At 39.0% G+C, this 19,977-nt stretch overlaps 1 protein-coding gene across 1 annotated transcript in view; it reads left to right on the top strand.

Moving 5' to 3' along the window:
- Window positions 1-808: 808 nt before the first annotated feature.
- Window positions 809-19,977, top strand: part of ADGRG2 (adhesion G protein-coupled receptor G2) — a 45,816-nt gene continuing 26,647 nt past the window's right edge. The window contains exons 1-3 of the mRNA XM_054271726.1: window positions 809-926; window positions 7,501-8,118; window positions 19,167-19,205. Of these exons, the coding sequence (XP_054127701.1) occupies window positions 809-926; window positions 7,501-8,118; window positions 19,167-19,205 (775 nt within the window). The remainder of the gene's footprint in view (window positions 927-7,500; window positions 8,119-19,166; window positions 19,206-19,977) is intronic.

Below are 19,977 nucleotides of genomic sequence, written 5' to 3'. Positions count from 1 at the left end.
ACTTGTGATGGCCAAGTTAAACTTCTGGTGTCAGGCAGAATGCTCTGATCCACCCTAAAGCTGATACATGGAAAATATTCAATATGTAAAGTTTACTGCTTTGCATGTTTCAATAATCAGCTACAGAATCACTTGCCACTGTGTATCTAAACTTTTTTGTATAAGAAAAAGCTCTTGAATGTTTCTTCCAGCATGTAAAATATTCAGATGCACCTTTTTTAAAAAAGATCTTAAAAAATATTTCATAGAAGGGTATCTCTTATAACAGAAAGGTGGACAAGCCAGGTTTTCATGATATTGTTCATGAACTTGCTGCCCACAGTGGTTTGTGGCTGTTATACTGTCACATGAGAGAATGTGTGGGTAGAGGACTGAAGAGATTCTTTCTTACATACTGAGATTATTAAAGCTTTTGGACATTTCTATGATTGCTCTGTCAGCTTTTGTTTGGGTTTTATGTTTGTGTGCAAATCTTTTGGAGGGGTTTTGTTAATTTGTTTTTCAAATGCTGAAAGTCTTATTTGTGCAAGGAGTCATGGCTATGTTCTGATGTGTTTGTAGTCTTTGGAGAATTAGAGCTTGGATGGGTTTTCTTTGTGTTTTTTTTTCCTTTCATCAAGCATGTCTTTCTCTCTTAGTGTCTTGGCAATATACAGAGTATCTGGGTATTTCTGTGCAATATATATCCAATACTATAATAGGGTTGAGAAGATTTATGCTCATGTTGGAAACATATTTTGTCATAATGTCCATACACCTAGATGTTTTCTAGTCATTGTGGTTTATTTATTTATCTGTTTTTTCTAGAATGGTTGCCTGGGAAAAACAGCACTGCTGTGTTGGCAGAATACAGGACATTTTCTTGAGATTCAGGATTGTTCAAGCAGTCCTTTTACTTCAGTTGTTCTTGGCTACAGCAAGCAAAGGTAAGAGAATTTTTTCCTGATTGGTCTAGTGTTGGTATTCCAAATAAATACCATTAGACTTGATGAATAGGACTTTTGAATATATTCAACCAGGCAAGTTTTTGCCTCTTGAAAACAAGAGGAAAAACTGTCACTAACAAGAAATGAAACACTTGGTGCTTAGCATTTTGGATGCTTTGTATGTTTTCATAAAATAACATTGGTAGTAACTTCTTCTAGGCTGTGGATGAGGAGAGAACCAAAACACAATTTGTAATAACAAGACAAATTATTTTATTACTGGGGTTTTTTTGAGCTGGAAGTGTTGCTATTTTCAGAACATGTTGTTAAATCTTTCACTGCTCTTACAAAAACACCACAAGATCCTTTGAGCTTTTCTGTATTTAGGGCGTGTGTGAGTGTAGAACATCTGCATTGATCTTGGTTGTGGATCTGAATATGGCTAAGGAAAAGGTAGTAAGGCCCAAAACATATAACAGAAATGAAGTATTTGAACATGGCAGTTTAAGCTCTTTATATAACAGTAAATGAAAAATAAATTCATAAGGTTCTTGTGGAAAACTGACATGGTGATGCTTTTGTGTAAGGTTAAGTAGAATAAAGTGAGGTAAAATAATTTGTGTTTTTCCATGGCTGAAAAATTTCAGTTTTTTCTGTAAACTGATGGTTAGGTCTGTTACTGCTGTGGACCTCAGCTGATAAAGATAACAGTGCTTGTCATTCAAACAGCTTCCTTATGTGTGTAGTGCATTTATCATGTTAATAATGTGCTTAGTGTATTAAAAAATCTAACTGTTTTTGCTGTGTGATTAATGGCTGGTTTCAGAACCTTCCTTCTGTGTCATGGCATGTTATTTTACTCTAGATCAGAACTTGCAGCTCTGATTTACTGCCTGATTTTTTTAAATTTCAGTGTGCCTGCTTAATGATGTTGTACAACCAATGAGGTTTTATGGTTTACAGACTAGACTCAGTTTGACTCCAATTCTCCAGATACAGTAACTTTTACAAAATGTTTCTGTTGAGACAGAATCTGAGATTCAGGTGATAAACCTGCTGCTAAGATGGAGAGGTGTTAACATCTTGCACTTTAAATAGTAAAAAGGACAGAGCTCAGCAGATGGACAGATGTCATAGAAGAGTTTTTCCAGGGAATATTTAACTGCATCTAAAGTTCTGAGGAAGTGAGCAAAGAGGGATTTCATTTTTCACCTTTGTATCACTTAAAACTGTCATTAATCATCAAAGAAAGCTAAACTGACACTAGTGTGTTTATGTTTTCCCCCTGTTTTATTGGGATGTTTTTGTTTTAGGCTGTCAGCAGTTAGTAGTGTCAGCAGCATCTCTAGTCAGTTCTTTCCTCCCATCTGAGATGTCAAAGTATGTTTGTGTTCTCCAAAAAATACGAAGAGGGAAGAACTTCCTGTGTTCTTTTTGATGCTCAGGATACTGGATAAGGTGATGCTGTTTATCCCCAGCTAAACAAATAGAACTGTGAATGAAAAGGAGGGATGAAACTGATTTTGGGGAAACAGTTCTTAGCTTCAGATTTTTAAAATATTCAACAGAATCAGGTGACCCACATGTAGAAAGTTTAGTGTTTTAGGCTTTTTATAAAAAACAGTTATGAGCTCGAGATGGAATACGTGAGTATACCAGAGTCTTTTGACGTCATTTTAATGGACTGTAGCGAGCCAAATGTGTCACAGGTGGCAAATACTTGCAAGGAAGTTAATAACTACTGTTACTGGTTAAAAGCCACATTGTGCGGACATATAAACTTGTAACTAGTTTTATTCAAGAGAATGCCTGACTGTATTAATGCTCAGCTGTATACTGATCCAGAGGTTATTAGTAATAGAAGGAAAATAACACTGGTGCTCATGTACTGAGAGAATCGGCTCCCGTAGGTCTAATTCTTAATACCTACCTAATTCTTAATTCCTAATGGCTATCTCTTGTAAAAATGACAATTATCACTGTCTAAAACTGTTTAGAAAAAACAAAGAGATGCAGTTTGGGTTTATATTGTCATTCTCAGAAAATGAATTTTAAACATTTAGAAGCATGTGCATACATTTCAGGATTTCTTTTAGGGCTTAAGAGAACATGCTTGTTAAATACATGCTTTTAGCTTAAGTGAGGACCAAACCCCCAGGTTTTGCATCTCTTAGAGATAAGTATAGTAAGAAGAAAAATTTTCATTTCTAAAAAGGCTTATGTGCCCAAATACAGCAAGAAACATTGAACAGTCAGCCCATGATTACTACTGAATGGAGTTTCCTTCACTCCAAATTTGTGGTTGGGTTTTTTTTTCTTTGTTTTTTAAAATTATTATAATTATTTATATTTTCCTTACTCTGGATTTTTCTTACTCTGGAGCTGTTTGAAGCATTCTTCCCATCATGCTCCCTTTTCTGTGCTGTAAAGTTGTGTTCATGGCTACTTTTCTGAATTTTTTGCATTGTCTGCATGCAAAGAGACTCCAGGAATGCCTCTGTTAGAGCACAGGCAGTTCCAGCTCCTCGGTTCCATGGTCAAGGGTGGGTCACGGCCCACAGCCACCATTGCTGGAGAAAGTCAGTGATGATTAACAGATCTTCTAAAGGCTTTACTGTAACGTCATCTCTTGCTTACAATGCATCCACCCACGTGGCAAGGAGACTTATTCAAGATAACACTGATAATACTGATAATTAATTTCTAACATAATGCTGTGCTGCACTCACTTGGAACAACAAAGTGCGTTTTCTGGCTATGATTACAATTTCTTTTCTGCTTTTTCAGCATTCTTTCAGTAGATGAAGCATATTAAAATTTCCAGCCGTGCAACAATTCAGATAGTATTGGTATCCATTCTCTTAATTTTGACATCTCTATTTGGCACTTTTTTTAATGACTGTTTAGAGCAAAATGGGCCATCTTTCCAGTTTCCAGAAGGGTAGACCTTTCTATGTAAACACTATTCTTAGTTTAAATTAATTCTTCAGGCCTTGCATATTGATCAACAGCAGTCTTTTTGGATTATATAAAGCAGACCAGAAGAATCATCAGCAGATTTATGTCATTTTGCATAATTTCTCTTGGCTGTCTTACAACTGTTTTTCATCTACAAGTTTGTGTCTACTCTGGCTCCCTTGACAACTTTGAAGTCCCAATTCCCCTAAAGAATGTACTAGAAATTAGCTGCCCTTTAATCCACTATTTGCATATCAACACTGCTTTAATGCTTAACATGAAATCAAGCCTCTCTCAGAATTCATTCACTTCCCAAGCCAAGTCTGCTGATGATACTTCAAGTTTTGGTTAGTATTTTTGCTCAGGAATGGAATTCCAGTCTGTCAATCTGGATAGTTAACAGTAACTTCAAGTTTTGAAGCTGTGTCAGGAAACTTCCCTTACCAGTCAATTTCTACTTAATAATGAAAGACTTGAGCAATTTTTTTATTTGGAAAGAATGTGTCACCAGTATTGGCATGTAACTAGCTGGCTATTTCCTTTATAAAATCAGTTTCCTTATGACCTGTCCATGCTGTCAGATGGACATCTGTTCTAATTTTACTTTAAAAAGGTAGGTATATTTGAGCCCCCATTTTGAAAAATATCATATTCTGTGACACTTTCCCCTCCCATCCAGTCTTCCTCATTCAGCTTTTAAGTAATTTTAAAAATTAGTTTTCCATACTGAATTATTCTTAGCGGGGTATCCCAGATTTTGCCTTCAGACTCTGACAAGTGGCCAAACTGAATGAGTGAATTCATGCTGCAGGGTTAGGCAGGGGAGGCTTGCTGTTGGGTCAAGTGTGTCTATCTTCTCCTTTGCCATTTAGAACCAATCTAAGTATTAACTCACCATTCAGAATCCACTGTCTGCTAGTTAGGATTTTCATCTAATTGTAGCCTGTACCCAGAGAGTTTTTGTTTGGTCTATGGCCTTGCATAGCACTTCTGTCACGTATTTGAACTTCAGGAATGATTCCAGGTTGTGAAAAATGCCTGCAAACTTCTGCTAGTTAGCATCACAGAGAGACTCTCAGATCTATAGGATGCAACAAGAATAGGTATCAATGACTTTCCATGAAACTGGATTGATATATTTTCTGTTTCAAATGTTTCTGATAGGTTGTACCTATAAAGTTGCACTTGGAAGTTAGGAACTTTCTCCTTTTTTTTTCCTTGTTGCTGTTGAAAAATAAATTTGAGAGCCTGTAGGTTGAGAGACAGAAAAGTTGTCAGAACTGGTCTGATGAAAGCTGACACTCTGGTGCAATTAGAACATTACAGAAGAGCTGGCTGTGATCCTGATGGCTAACTAGGACTATGAACATAACCTACCCTGGAAAAAAAACCCTGATCCAAGTAGCCTGGAAGTTTTTCTTCTTACAGAGGAGCTAATGGAAAAGGCTTTTTCCTTTGTTGGACAATCTTTTTCTGCTTTTTAACCCTGACCAGCCATGATTAATCCCGTACATCCTCTGGAGCGTTCATAAAAGCTCTGCATATATTGATAAATAATTACCTCCTTAAAGGTGTCAGTAGTGTGTTCTCTTGCACTGGCTGAACATCTGACAGGCTGTTTCATTTTTCTGTTGTTCCATCTCATGTTCCAAAGGAACTCTTTCTTATTTTGTTGCTGCTGTGTACACCATAAAGCAAGCAGCCATGATAATGATTATGCAATTGAAGCGTGCAACTTTCTACAAAATAAGAGTCATCTCCAAAGAGTTCACATCTACAACCACAAAAGTCTGTCCTTTCCTGTACTGGGACAATGAAAGAAATGAGGCACCTACAAGAATTGAGCAGTTACAATCAAGTTTCAGTGTTTGAGGCACTGTCTGGAACTACTCATTTTATAGAGAAGGTGCCTGCTGGACCTGTTGTTTATTAACAGAGAGGGTTGATGGATGATGTATGGTTGGAGGCCTCAGCAATTACAAAATTATTAGCTTTTGATTTTTGGAGACTTAAGGAGGGGACTCAGCAGAACTGCCACCTTGGACTTCTGGAAGGGAGACTTTGGCATGTTTAGGGGATTGGTCGATGGAGTCCTTTGGGAAGCAGCCCTGAAGGGCAAAGGAGTCCAGGAAGGCTGGACTTCTACTTCAAGAAGGAATTCTCCAAGGGGCAGAAACAGCTCAAAGCAGCAGAAGATGAGCCAGTGGGGAAGATGATCAGCCTAGCTGAACAGAGAGCTTTGGCTGGAACTCAGGAAAGAAGAGTTTATGACCTTTGGAAGAAGGGGCAGGAAACTCAGAAGGACTACAAGGATGCCTTAAGGTTAGGCAGTGAGAAAATCAGAAGGGCCAAAACACAAATAAAATTGAATCTGGCTACTGCCATAAAACCAAAAAATATTTGTATAAATACTTTAACAAGAAAATGGTGAAGGAGAATCTCCAGCCTTTATTGGGTTAAAGGGGAAATGTGGGGACAAAGGGTGAGGAAAAGGCTGGTGTATTTCATGCTTTCTTTGCCTTAGTCTCAGAGTGCCCAGCCCCTTGAGCTGGAAGACAGGGATGAGGAGCAGAATAAAGCCTCAGTTGAACGAAGTTCAACAGGGCCAAGTACCAGGTCCTGTGCTTGGGTCACAGCAACCCCCTGCAGTACTACAGGCTTGGGGAAGAGTGGCTGGAAAACTGCATTACAGAAAAGGATTTGGAGGTGTTGATCAGCAGCTGCTGAACATGAGCCAGTGTGTGCCAGGTTGCCAAGAAGGCCAATGGCATCCTGACCTGTATCAGCAATAGCGCGGCCAGCATGACCAGGGCAGTGACTGTCCCCCTGTACTTGGCACTGGTATCCCAAATCCTGTGTTCAGTTTTGGGCCCCTCATTTCAAGAAAGACATTGAGGTGCTGGAGCATGTTCAGAGGAGGGCAATGGAGCTGGTGAAGATTCTGGAGTACAAATCCTGTGAGGAGCAATTGAGGGACTTGGGATTGCTTAGCCTAGAGAAAAGAAGGCTCATGGGAGACTCTTATACTCCCTACCTTAAGGGAGGTTATAGCCAAATGGGGGTCTGTCTCTTCTCTGAAGTAACCAGCAATAGGACAAGAGCAAGTGGCCTCAAGTTGTACAAGGGGAGGTTTAGATTGGATACTAGGAAACATTTCTTTATGGAAAGGGTTGCTAAGCATTGAGCCATGGTGCAGAGGGAAGATGTTGAGTCACCATCCCTGGAGGTGCTTAAAAGATGTGTAGAAGTGGCACCTGGGCACATGGTTTGGTGGTGGACATGGCAGTGCTGGGTTGACAGTTGGGTTGGATGATCTTGGAGGTCTTTTCCAGCCTAAATGATTCTGTGATTCTACAGGATCATCCTTGTTCTTCTGCATAAGTTTTACTTCAAAGTTTTCGTGGGCAGCTAGGATTTATTGACTGCCTCCAAATTAGTCACTTCCCTACCACAAAAATAAATCTAAAGGAGTGGGTTACAAGATCATTTCTTAATGTGTTGTTTTGAAAATTCCTAGGAAAATGCCTAGAAACAATACTATATGGAAAAATAACTTTTATATAAAGGATCTTTTTCTAGACCTAAAGGTTTTACAAATCACTTTTTCTTTATTTAGATCAGGAGGATTTCCTAGGGCGATACAAAGCCGTCTTTAAGACTGCGTGTGAAGATCCTTGGAGTATGTCACCCAGAATTTCTCTGCATTCCTTGAGAGAATTCCTTGTCTGTGTGCACCTCAAGCTGTATTCCTCTAACAATCCATGGACAGCATATGTATATGCTGAAAAAACTCTTCACACCAATCTCTCTGCAAATAAGTTTGATCTTGGACTTACGGGAGATCGTGGGAAATTGAAGATATGGTTGTTCGGAAAACAAATAAGCACATCAATAAGGCTTCATAAAAACACTTGGAACCAAATATGTATCCAGTGGAAAAGTGACAATGAGGAGGTGAAGGTATTCATAAATGGAACAGTAAAATTACACAAGAAACTAAATGGGAAATTTTCTTTGCCTGCAAGAGGCCAGTTCTTACTTGGCTGTTCAAAGCTGCAAGGTACAGGTGCAGCAGCTCGCCAGGGTATGGCTGGGGAGCTGTACCTGTTCAGAATGTGGGACAAGGCAAATATAACACAATCTGAGGACTGCCAGGACAGTGGTGTTATACGCTGGAGAAAGGAGGATTGGATCTATAACACGACAGTAGAAGAGGATAACTCTTTGCAATGTGGTAAGTACCACTGCACTGCTTTTGAAATAGTAATTCAGTCAAAAGTTGATCTGAGTGTGTCTAGCATTTCTCTTCCAGATTTTACAAAGTCTCAGTCTATAAATAATTTTTAAAATCAAAATCAAATTCTTGATGAGATCATGTGAGGACCTGCTGCTTTCACTAGTTTTTATCCAAACAAAAAAGTATAGCATCAGTCCTTTAAAGCCTTTCAACTTACTTCAACTTTTCTATCTATCAACCATTTGTGTAATATGAGAGCAGGATGCATGCAACTAAAATTCCATGGAGTACTGGGGCATGTATCAATTTCATCTTAAAATAATTAATTTACACATTTTCTGTTCAGGGAATAAATACAGAGGAAAGCATTGCTGGTTCTCATTCTACACATTTGCTGGGACAAAATTTCAATAAGGGCAACTTTTCAGTGCTTCAGCTGGCACATTACACCACAGCTGGTAGGGTCTACATCTGCAAAAAATTACAGGAGGATCCAATTTCTTTATCACTATCAGTAATGTCTCCTTTATTAAAATGACCAAATGGTTTCTCACACATTTCTCAAATTTTCCTTCTTCCCTGAAAAAGAACCATAAAATCCTTTGAATCAACACAATCCAAGATTTTATTTTCAGAGAAACTGAGTTCAAGCAAGAGAATAATCCTTTTTAGCTTTTGCTATCATATCTGTTGGTAAAAACCACAAACTTGGATCAGGCTTTGATGGAATGCAATTTATAAATCATAGGAAATTATACTATCCCCTAAGAGATTTTAATATGAGTAGCTCAATTATTGTTTCCTAGAATTTTTATATAGCATCAGTGATTCAGTTTAAATGTGACACCAGTCTTAATCTTCATCACCTTTATCCTTAAAAAATGCATTGATTTATTTCATGCAGATTCAAAAAAATATCTTTTATCTATGTAATTTATAACCACTTCCTGATTCAAAGTGTCCTAGTAAGGACAGTAAAATAAGGTGACCAGATTTCTTTTTCTGGGAGAGAAACAAATCTGTCCAACAAACCAGGACTCATGGAGAAGGCAGCTAGCAGTGGTTTGTATTGAATGAAATGCCTTTGCTTGCCTTGATGCTGTAGTTGGGAGCACATCCTCTTTGTGGAGTTGTGTGACTTGGGAAAGGAGCTGAGGAAAGGATGTCATTCTTTAACTTATGTCTGGCTGTGCTTGAAGGAACACAGTCCTAAGGCTGAAAGGAGGAACATTCTGTCTGCCAGACATACAAAGGAAGTCTGAGAGAGGTTTGTCTGTCTGGACAGTGGGGAAATCTCAGTCACAGTGGAGCTTCTGATTGTCTTTTACTGATGCACAGAGGGACAAACTCCTTGCTTACTCTTCCAGCAATTTCTGCCCTGAATATTGAGCATCCTTGACCATCACAGGGCAGCTTGATCAGGCAGTGCCCATCTCCATCCCTGATTAATGATTTTAGAATTCATGATTTAGTGGTTTGTTGAATCCTTTGTCTACCTGCAAGAGCTCTCCTAGTGATTGTGTAAGATACATGGTTTCCAAAGCTTTGCTGCTTAGCCAGATTCAATAACTATGCTGACAGGAGTTTATTTCAGTACAGAGATCATCTCTACTGCCAGATGTAAGTTAACTTCTCTGGATAACTTGGGACATTAACAGCTTTTCAGAGAGATGCTTGCTGGAATTTTTTTACAGTTTATTTGCCTCCCTTCAATATTAGATGCATTTTAGCTGATTACCCCCCCAAGTCATCCTGTGGAAAACATATATTCAGCAAATACCAGTCAATAGATAACAAAGCTTTTACAGTAGAAATGTCTAATAGTCTGTCAGCTGATTTTAATTGATGCTGCTACTACTCTTACAATCTGATTTCTTTCAGTAAGTTCCTCCCAACACCTGTGTAAAAATTAATTGATTTGAGAAACTTCTCTGTTTTGTGTTAAATCAGAAGGGCTTGGAGTAGTAAGTCTGCAGAAGGATCTAATTTTACATCTGCAAGGAACGTAAGCGGCAAAGGGCTAAAGTTTAGGAAAGTCCTCCGTAGGCACAAAAGGTCAAAAGGAAGTGGTGCATTACAGTCATAATTGTGCCGCAGGACAAGTTTCACAAATTCTTTTTGTGACCTGGTTGGCATTTTGTGCGTACATAAAACAATTATTTGTAAAATGTTCTGTCAAAGGCTGCCATAATTTCCGTGATTTCTCTTTTGCTTAACCACTCAAAGCCTTTGTGCAGTGTAAGCCATTGTCTAATTGGTGTCACATCAGCAGTGACCCATTCCATTAATAAGTCTCGATTTACTTAGCATCAATTTCCTGTCTTTGTTTTTGTTGACTCTTCTGATTCTTTTACTTTAGATTTTATAATTTATTTGTGTGAAATTTTTCATAGTACCAAAAATTTATTAATTTTTTTTAACCACTTGAGGTCTAATAAGGATCAAAATCCTGATTGTGGTAAGATTCACACACATGCTTAGCATTTAAAAGTATGCTTAACTTTAACCGAGTAGCTGACTGCCCAGAAGTGGCTGGGATTACCTTTGCAGTAGCTACATATTTTATGCATCTGAAGATTTGCAAGAAAGGACAAATCTGACTGCTTCCCACTTTGTGATGAGGCTGATCACATTTTTTGGACTAACGGTTCTCAATAGTGAACTTTTATATCTGAATTCAAGTTGAGATTCTGGCTCCTTCCAGTGACAGATCCTTCTGGCTCTCTGCTTGGTGTGGGCGCTGCACGCTGAGCAGGTGGAAGCGCTGCAGGCAGGGCCAGAGAGGGAAGGAGGTCGTGCACTTGGTGTGTCACTGGCCTTCCACATTCATTCTTCATGTTCCTTTGATAATTCCCCTCTTGCTAAGAGTCAGAAGTAGCATAACAGCTGTGATATAGAGAGAAGAGTGCAGGTTGAATGTCTCTCACTTTACAGATCACCTCCTGGTATTTAAAAATGCCTAAGTGAAGAAAGATGTGCTTACTATTCCATATTCTAACCTTGGAAAATTTCATATTGTTCCCTGATGAATGATTCCTCTGTAGCTACATACTTTAATGTGGACAGTATGAATGATATCACTCTGTATAATCCAAGAAAAAAGTCTACTAAGTAATCTAAAGTTTGGGGTAATTTAAGAGAACAAACACACAAGAAAATAAATGAGTTTAAAGTGCTAAATCCTTGAAAATAAACTCTAATCACCTATGAGTACCAGCTCTTCTGTTGTCATTTTTACATATGGTATTTTTAAGTTGCCTTTAATAATAACTTCACAGTGAAATGCACTGTTTAAACATTAATCATTTCAGTTATACATTAAACAGTAACTTTCTTAGTCCAAATACAAATATCCAAACTGTTACGCTATGCATTTATGCAAGGAGCACAGGTATGATGGGCTATCTTTACCAAATTTCAATGAGTAAATAAAATAGATTACCTGGGACATAACTGTAAATAGTATCACTGCTGTCTCATTTGTGATATTGGTGCTGTAACTTTTAGCCTGTTGCTTTTGGTTGCTTTTTATCCTAATTGAAATTCAGTGGGTATATTGTGGCATTTTTGATTTCTCTAAACTGTCCAAACTTCAAGATTAAGATGTTGCCTTCTCTTTTTCACATACTTTTTTGACTTTCAATATTGCTGAGCCTGCTACTGGTGTTGCTGGAGGGGGTTTCCACACTTCTGGGTACAGAGCAATTTAATGCTGATGGCAGAAATGGGAACTGACCAGTGCCCTGCCCACTGTGACTATTTTGCTTCTGCATTCTTAAGGAAGAGAAAAACTTCAGTTTGGGCTTTTGTTCTAGTTTGCAGATGTGGAGAGTGGAAGGTAGGTGTTAGGCTCATGTAATCCCATTTAAAGATTTCCCAACTGTGTGCCCATTTGATGACAGGATCACCTTTCCTGGAAGGGAGGGTGGAGTGTCAGGACTACACCCTTAGGGAAGAAGTGGAAATGCAGCTGTCCCTCATCCACTCATCCAGTCTGCATCCCAGTCTGTTGGCTACCAAACCTTGGGCTGTATTATCACATTTACTGAGTGGATCACGAAAGCAGAAGATGAAAAAGCAAATTATTTACCCCAATGCCATTTTTCCCCCCTAGAACTGTAGGGACAGAATATTAAAGAAACCTTGAAGGAAACCTAGAAGCTCTTGAAGGAAATGTGATGGGAAAAAATACCTAACTCTGGAGTGCCTTTTTGATGAGTCATGTGCCACTTTTCTTTGTACATATTAACATAATGCATGTTTGACCTTCCCTTTCTTTGCTCTCATTCCCTCCTTCTCTTGTGATACCAAACAAAGTGATTTTTTGGAAATCAGCCTTCCAGAGAAGTGGTAAATTGATTCACCTCAGTATCTAATGTACTGCTTTCCACAAACAGATAAAAGTTTTATTTATAACCTAATTTCTTACAAGCAGTGAAACATCAAAGCTGAGTTAAAAATACTGAGTCTAAATTTTCTATTAAGGATACTAAAATGAACTGGCCCAAGTGACTGAGCCTGATGTGAACAAGTTCTGGCATTTGTTTCTGTCTAGTGGCCAGTGATAATTCGTCCTTTCTTCCATGGCGCCACCTCAGGGGGCCAGAACAGATACAAGGTGTCATGAGGGACACCAAAACATAAAACTAAGATTGCACTTAAGTTTTATCCTATGAACTTATATCTGATGTGCCTCAAAATCTACCTTACATAGAAAGTCAAGATAGGCTAATGTTTCCGGTGTCCAGCTAACTAACAACTGTAAACTTGTAGAGGATTTTTATGTGTTATTGTTATTAATGTTTTGTGTGACAGAATGGTTCATTTGGCAGAACATTTATTCAGCTGAAAGACTTGTCAAATGTTAAAGGGACCCAATCTCTTCATGGAAAATATGGATTTAATTTGAATAGGGGAATTGAATGTCATATTTTCAGCGCCTGTTTTTGCAAATAATTGGGTTTTAGAACAGCATCCTTTTGAAATTTTTCTGTTTAAGCTACTCAGTTTTGTTCATGAGCAAGTCTTGTAAAATGCATTAGTGCTGGGCATCTTCATTTCTCTGAATGCAAACAGTGCAGTGGCTGCTGCACAGTCCTGGTAACTGCTGTAAAAACAGGTTAACTGGTGCCTGTAAAAATGTCTAGCAGAGGGTCTGTATAGACTTAGAAATTGCAATGTGGAACTGACATTTTAAGTCTTGAATGCTTGTAACTACATTACCCAGAAAGTGATACTAGATATCTGTTTGGAACTAAAAGATTTACTTTGGCCTTTCTGGTGGGAATTCTTCATGCTAATCAATTCTGCTGACTGACTCAGTTGAATTTTTGGTGAAAAAACTTTCAGCACTGTAAGTGTGCTGTAATTTCTTATTTAGAAAATCTGATATTTATAAATTTCCTTTTATTTTTATGTGTAAGTCAAAACTGATCCTAGCAGCAATATACAGTCATGGTTGTCTCATGTCATTCTGTGGTGACAGCCAAGTACTGTGGCTTCAGGAGACCAAATTGCATAGCCACCAAGGTGTCCCTTGGGATTCTTCCATTTGCTGTTATCTGTTTGTGAGAGGTGATCATAGTCAAGACTACCTGTACTTTGAACAAAGAGGCCAGGGTACTAATACAAACTGTTTTCATTTTTTGCATGCTTTTCAATTAATATAAGTAAAATTTTAGTCACTCTCCTCTAGGCCCTACACGTATAAGTCCAGGAATGTATGTTTCTCTGCCAGGAACGCTGTTGTGCCACTGTGGATTGGCAGGGCTGTTGCTGCTCCTTGTTCAGTGTTCAGTGTCTGTTTGGAGTCTGGAGCTGCCCCTGCATTCTCTCCCATGTTTCCTGAGGCAGAGGCCAGCTGGCACAGCCTTCACTCTGCCCCTCCTCACCGGTGGCACAGGCTGGGCAGGGGGAGACTCCAGTTCACTAAATTTCAGACCCTTTCTCCTCCAAAGAAAGCCCAGTAGTTGCTTGCCCAGTCTCAGGCTTGCTCGAAGGATGCTTTCTGCAAAGATTTAAAGGAGATAATGAAGTGTTAGGTGAAACAGCATTAGTCAGCAGCAGCACCGTTCTCCTGAGACAGGCGGACAGGAAACTGCTGCCAGTACTGTCGTTCTTGCACCAAATTGTTATCAGCAGCCAGGTTCCAGCTGCTTCTCACTTCTCCACCCTGGAAAAACTGAACTGCTTCTCACAGACTGGGGTGCCCAAAGACAGGTGAATCAGAAATGGTGTTGCAATTCCAAAAAATTTAAGAAAGGGTATACTGCTCATAAGTTAGATTGAAGGTAGATTGAAGAAAAGGACCTTTTTTAATTATCACACTTGGAGATATTACACTGTACACCTTTCATGCTTTAAGGGCTGTGTCCTGTGCCTGAGCTACTGAACAAATGATACACTTTGAGTCACAGTGCTTTTGCTGTAGGCACCAGAACCATCTGTCCCATCTTGATCACTGTGTTACAAAGCCTCCTTCTGCCTTTCTTTCCCTTTCACTGAATTCATTTTTCAATGAATTCTGCTTTGCTTGGTGAAACAGCTTCAGCAGGACATGTGGAGACCATTCCATCCTAAAAGATCCAGTAGCCTGAGAACTAAAAGCTGTCATGCATAGGAATGCTGTAAGCACAAGGCTATTTTTTCAGACAGGGCCAGGTACTGGTCTCTCTCAGAGCTACATCAGCTTGCACACCTAACCTTAAGTACTGCTTGTAGGTTTGGTCTCCTGCCAGTCTGGAGCTGCTGAAGTTACACTGCTTCCCGTTGTCAGATGAAGTCACTGGGAAATGAAGGTTGCCACAATTTTTGCAGCTGTGGTGAGAGCTGCTAAACCAGTTTCATACCTGTGGAACACAGATGGGATTCCCAGGTCGTGGCTTGGCTTGCTATTTGTGTCAGAACAGTACAAAGTGATATGGAGACAGTAAAGGACTTGATGCTTTTGTTTCTAATGATGCGTGTTAGTAACAGAATCAGTGCTTATCTCATTTAATCAAGTTGCCTTTTCCCTCAAAAAGAAACCAAACATGCCTTGTAGGGGCCTATTCTATCTACCTTGCAACAAAAGCAAGGAGTAACACTGTCTATTTAACTAGTGTCTGAATCTTTAGGAGTGTTTTCTATTAGGGAAAAGGTAGCTAAGTATTATTACAATGTGTAATCCTTTGTTTTGGAACAGGATATGTTAGTTATATTGATTTGGTGATCCTAAACTAACAGTGTTGCAAATAAAATCCATAAAGCAAATAAATGGAAGTTTCATATATATAAGGATTTTCATGCTCTTATCAATAGTAAACAACCTAAGGGCAATAACTTTTCTGTTAGCTTGTAACTAACACATCTTGAGTTACTTTACTTTCATTTTTACATGCCAATTTTAGGGATATTTTGGATTGAACTCTAATCCTTCTCTAAATAAATCTATTCACTTTTTTTTTTCTTGTTCTTAACAAAGGAGGAAGGTTAACAAATAAATTTATATATAAGTCTTTCCTCCTTCCTCCTTTCTGTATGCTAAGGTGGTTCTGATTAAAGACTTGGTTAATGAACTTAAAGCTGGACCTTGAAAAGTCCATACTCAAGCCTTGACAAGTCTCATACTCATGGATAATTTCTGGCAACTGTAGGCATATGACTGTTGTGCTGTAAGAGAAGTCATGGTTAGACTGGTGTCCATAAAAAAGTGCCTCTCAGATGATGCAGGCCATCATCAGTTGCTGCATTTGCCAGCTCCATATTCATGGCTTGTGTTTAGCTTGTTTTACTCCCTGTGCTGCTAGATGTGCTATTAAAAAAAGCATTTGGCATTTTTACAGTTCACTGTCATTTTACTAACTTGCAAAACCAAATTGTTAATGAACAATTTTTGTACCTACCTCAGGGTACTACTTATATTCTCAAAAATTCACAAGGTGATTGAAGGGATAGGGAAGATGCAAAAGACACCTTGTATACAGCAGGACTGTCTCCACTGACTCCACAAGAGTTTCTGAGAAATCTTAAAGTTAGATTCCTTGTACAGATTTTATTTTTTAAATGGGTAGAAGAAGCAGTGTGGTGGTGTTTGCTCTGAGGCTGCATATTCAGGTGGGTTCCTTTTGAGAAAAGCTCCTTTCAGAGCTTTTTTTGGAGATAAGGGCTTTTGCACTGATTAAGACAGGACTCATAACAGGTACTTTTGGAGATAGAATTTACTTTCTGTGGTAGGAAAATCAGATTGCCCACCTGTGGAAGGATACTTCCTTCTCTAACCAGAAGTTCAGTCAATTATCTTTATTCACACAATTCTACCTGGAAAAGTTATTTACTATTTGAACAATACTGAGTAGTTTTATCTGACCACTGGTTCAGTTCTGCATATTAAACTTGGTATTGTCTTGGTGTTGTGTTAGGGGTCTTCCCCAAGCCTACAGTAGGTGCTAAGAAAATAATTTTATAGAATCTGTAATTTGCAATCACTTTACAATGTTAAAGTAACAGCACTTGTACATAAGAGCTCTAGAACACTTACCTTACAGGAATATGTGAATATGTATTTTATCTGGACTTACTGTATAGTGAGAAGTCCTAATTTTCTGAAAAAGTACTATAAAAATTAGGGTTATATCTAGATTTTCATGACCTATCAAGTTTACACAGTTCTAGTTGTGAAAAAGAGTAATTTTACTTCTCTGTAGGCAGAATCCTAGTTGTCTCAAAAGAGATGTTTGATGTAACTTTCTTTTATCTTTACTGGAGTTTAAATTCACTAGGTTGATATGTATAAAGGTGTGAATTTTTATTTACACTTTAACCTAATCAGTATGTATTATTTTACTAAGAATTTTGCTTCTCTGTCTCTTTCTTCTGCATAAGAAAATTTCTACCCAGGATGTAAATTAACTAAAACTAAGTTTCATAGGAAACTCCTAAAAAATTGTAGTGCAATTAATTCAATTTCCATGTATTCATTCTGCCATGTTTTTTAAAGTTGCTGCTTTTAGCTTCATGCACTGTATGACATTCAGCAAAAATGAACTGACTTTTTTCATCTTGTCAAGCTCTCACGTTGTCTCTGACTTCAGCTCATTGGTCCCAGTATCCCAGCACTGGGGTAGCCAGACAGCAATCTGCTTACCTGGCTGCAGCTGTCTGCTTTGTGCATCTCACACCTTGCTCAGCAATAGGGACTGGTTAATTTCTGTCTCATTAATGATTTCTGTCATTTGCTTCTCCTGTTCTTATGAACAGGCTGCCTCTTCTGAGTTGTCTTCCTACATCACCTCCAGAGGATCTTCTTCCTCCTTCCCTAACTGGGTCATCCTCCACTTCCATAGCTCCCCCTTGACTGTTATGGTTAGGGCTGTATCTCTGATTCTGCTGCAGCATCCATTTGTTTTTCCTTACATACAGAGATCCTATTGTCCCTTCCAGAGTGTGGGACACAGGCCTGGTATGTGTATGCCAGGACCCAGCACGGTGCCAAAAGTCCCTGTCTTTGGTGTAAGCAAGACATCCCTCCTGCAAGTGGTCTGCCTTCTCACCAGGATTCCTTGGCTGTTTGGGTGCAAACTCCCATGCTACCAGAGGTGAATACTGCTCTAGCACCTGCCCAAATTGTCCTGCATACCTTGCTCCCTAGGAATTTGTTCCCTCGGGGAACTTTCCGGTGTGTCATCTCCAAGTGATTTGTTACTGGAGGTCCCACAGAGATTGCATGACTGAATTCAGAGTTTGAGGATGGTTGTGTTGACTGCAGGTGCAAGTGCACCAGCACTGATGGAAGAAGGAAGGTGTCAGTATCTGAGGGCATTAGCAGTGGTGGAGGTCATCTACAACAACCTGGAGAGCAGTGACAACTCCAAGGATCTGGGGAGTGCCAGCTGCATGTGGGCTGTGTGGCACAGTTTAGTGCCCACCACTGTGATGGGCAGTGATGGACTGGCCAGATATCAAGGCATTACCTGTGGAGAGACTGTCCCACCTACTCCTGCAATTTGGAGAGAATCTCTCTCTTCTTCTGCTACCCTTGGGCTTGAATCCTGACTGTGCTTAGTGTCCCACTGAGTTCAGTGACTTGAGAGGAGCTTTTCTTCCTCCTTGCCCAGAAAGGGTCTCACCTTTTAAGGGTGCTCAGATAGGTAACAGTACTTTAAGTATAGGTGATGCTGTGTTGCTACTTCTTTTTCAAGGCCCAGATTGGTGTTTTGAGCAGTGACAGGCTGCAGGGAACATTTGGAGCTGTCTGCCACTTTTCCTCCAGCACAGGAAGCACATAGCACTTGCCCTGGTGGCAGTTTCCCTACAGTGGTGTGATTTAATTGATCTGCTGGGCCTCCTCACTTATAGCCCAGCCACCACCTTTATTCCAGGGAGGCTTTAGTCACTTGGCTCGCTTGATGACATCATGTTTCACATTCATGAGTGTCATGGCTTCAACTGTCACATCCTCCCCTTGGATCAAACAAGAGTTGATGGATCAAGAACCCATCTGTGTGTTGCATCTCTCCTTGGGTGTCCCTGGGGACATGTTTGGTGGGCCCATTGAGCTGGAAATAGCTCACCTTTTCATCCCAGCCCACATCCACCTGAGCTGCTTCCTTTCTGGCAGCCTGATCTTTCACTGTGTAGATGCTCTTTGGTGGTGCAGCTTTGGACACATAAGTGTTTATATATGATGTGCATGCACATCATGATGTTGCATGTTACATTTTTAGCTGATGCTCTTTTAGTCCTCTTCATCTTCACTCAAGCAAATGTGGTGAATAGGCTTCTGAAGACACTGGCAATGGAAGTGGCAAAGCTTATGGCCTAATCTGTATCTTCCATAAGTATAAAAAGTTGAGCTGATGAAAAAACTGAACTCAAAAGTGTTCAAGTTCCAGCTTTCAAAAAGTCTTGACACATATTTCTCAATGGGTGCAAAGTAGTTTTGCAAACCATTTTGAAGTGAGGTGAATACCACATCTAAAATGGTTGTGTTTTAAAAAGCTTGTGTATGCATGTGTACAAATACATACAAAATCTTCTGCTCCTAAAAAATTCTTCTTATTTTGCAGTTGAAACTACTGCTACACTGCCTAGCAGAAGAATGACAGGTATGTTGGGGTTCTGTGGGATTTTGCCCCATTGTTCTTCTGTTTTAGAAAGTGTAGAGTACAATTGCTGCTGCTGATACGTTTTAATTCTTGGAAATCGTTAAGCATATGCAAACATTAGCAAATTATATTCCATATCATCCTTGTGTCTTCTTAGCTAATTTTGTGGTGAAAATAGCATCAGTAATTTTCCAGAGAAAATGAAAATGAAGTCACTGAGATGATTCTGATTCTCCCTTCATTACAGAAATTGTATTCACATTTATCCTTTGGAAAGAGGCTATTACCAGTTTTCAGTAAGGCAAGCAAAATAGTTTTGCTGGAGCAATGAATTCACGAATGTTTAGCATTTCAGAAAATTCTTGTTTTCTATTTTTAATTTTAAAAAATCTAGTTTTCTTCAGGAACTTCTGGTATCTCTGATTTAAGTCTTCTGCAGCAGTAGGAAAAGCTTAACAGTAAAATTTGTGTACTGTAAGTAACATATAAGATGACTTTTGGCCTTTGAGAGATGTTGAAACACCTTAAATATATTTTTAAATAGTGCTTCTTGTTTGCATCCAGCTGTTCTTTAGATTATATTTCTGTGATAACTGTGACCTGTAACTTGACTTGTCTCTGACAGTATCAAAAACCACCCAGTGACTGAAAAGGACAACTTTAAAGTTGCTATGTGAACAAGATATCAAATTTCCTAATTTCTTTTTGATCAAAATACTGACTGTAACAATATAAAAATCTGATAGCTAGTGTTTGCTATATAAATAGTTGG

Source organism: Melozone crissalis, unplaced genomic scaffold (assembly GCF_028551555.1).
Source record: "Melozone crissalis strain CALT ecotype California unplaced genomic scaffold, PUWL_Pcris_2 ptg000013l_1, whole genome shotgun sequence".
NCBI classification, from domain to species: Eukaryota; Metazoa; Chordata; class Aves; order Passeriformes; family Passerellidae; genus Melozone; species Melozone crissalis.
Note: the sequence above shows the minus strand (reverse complement) of the source record. Positions and strands in the feature narration are given on the sequence as shown.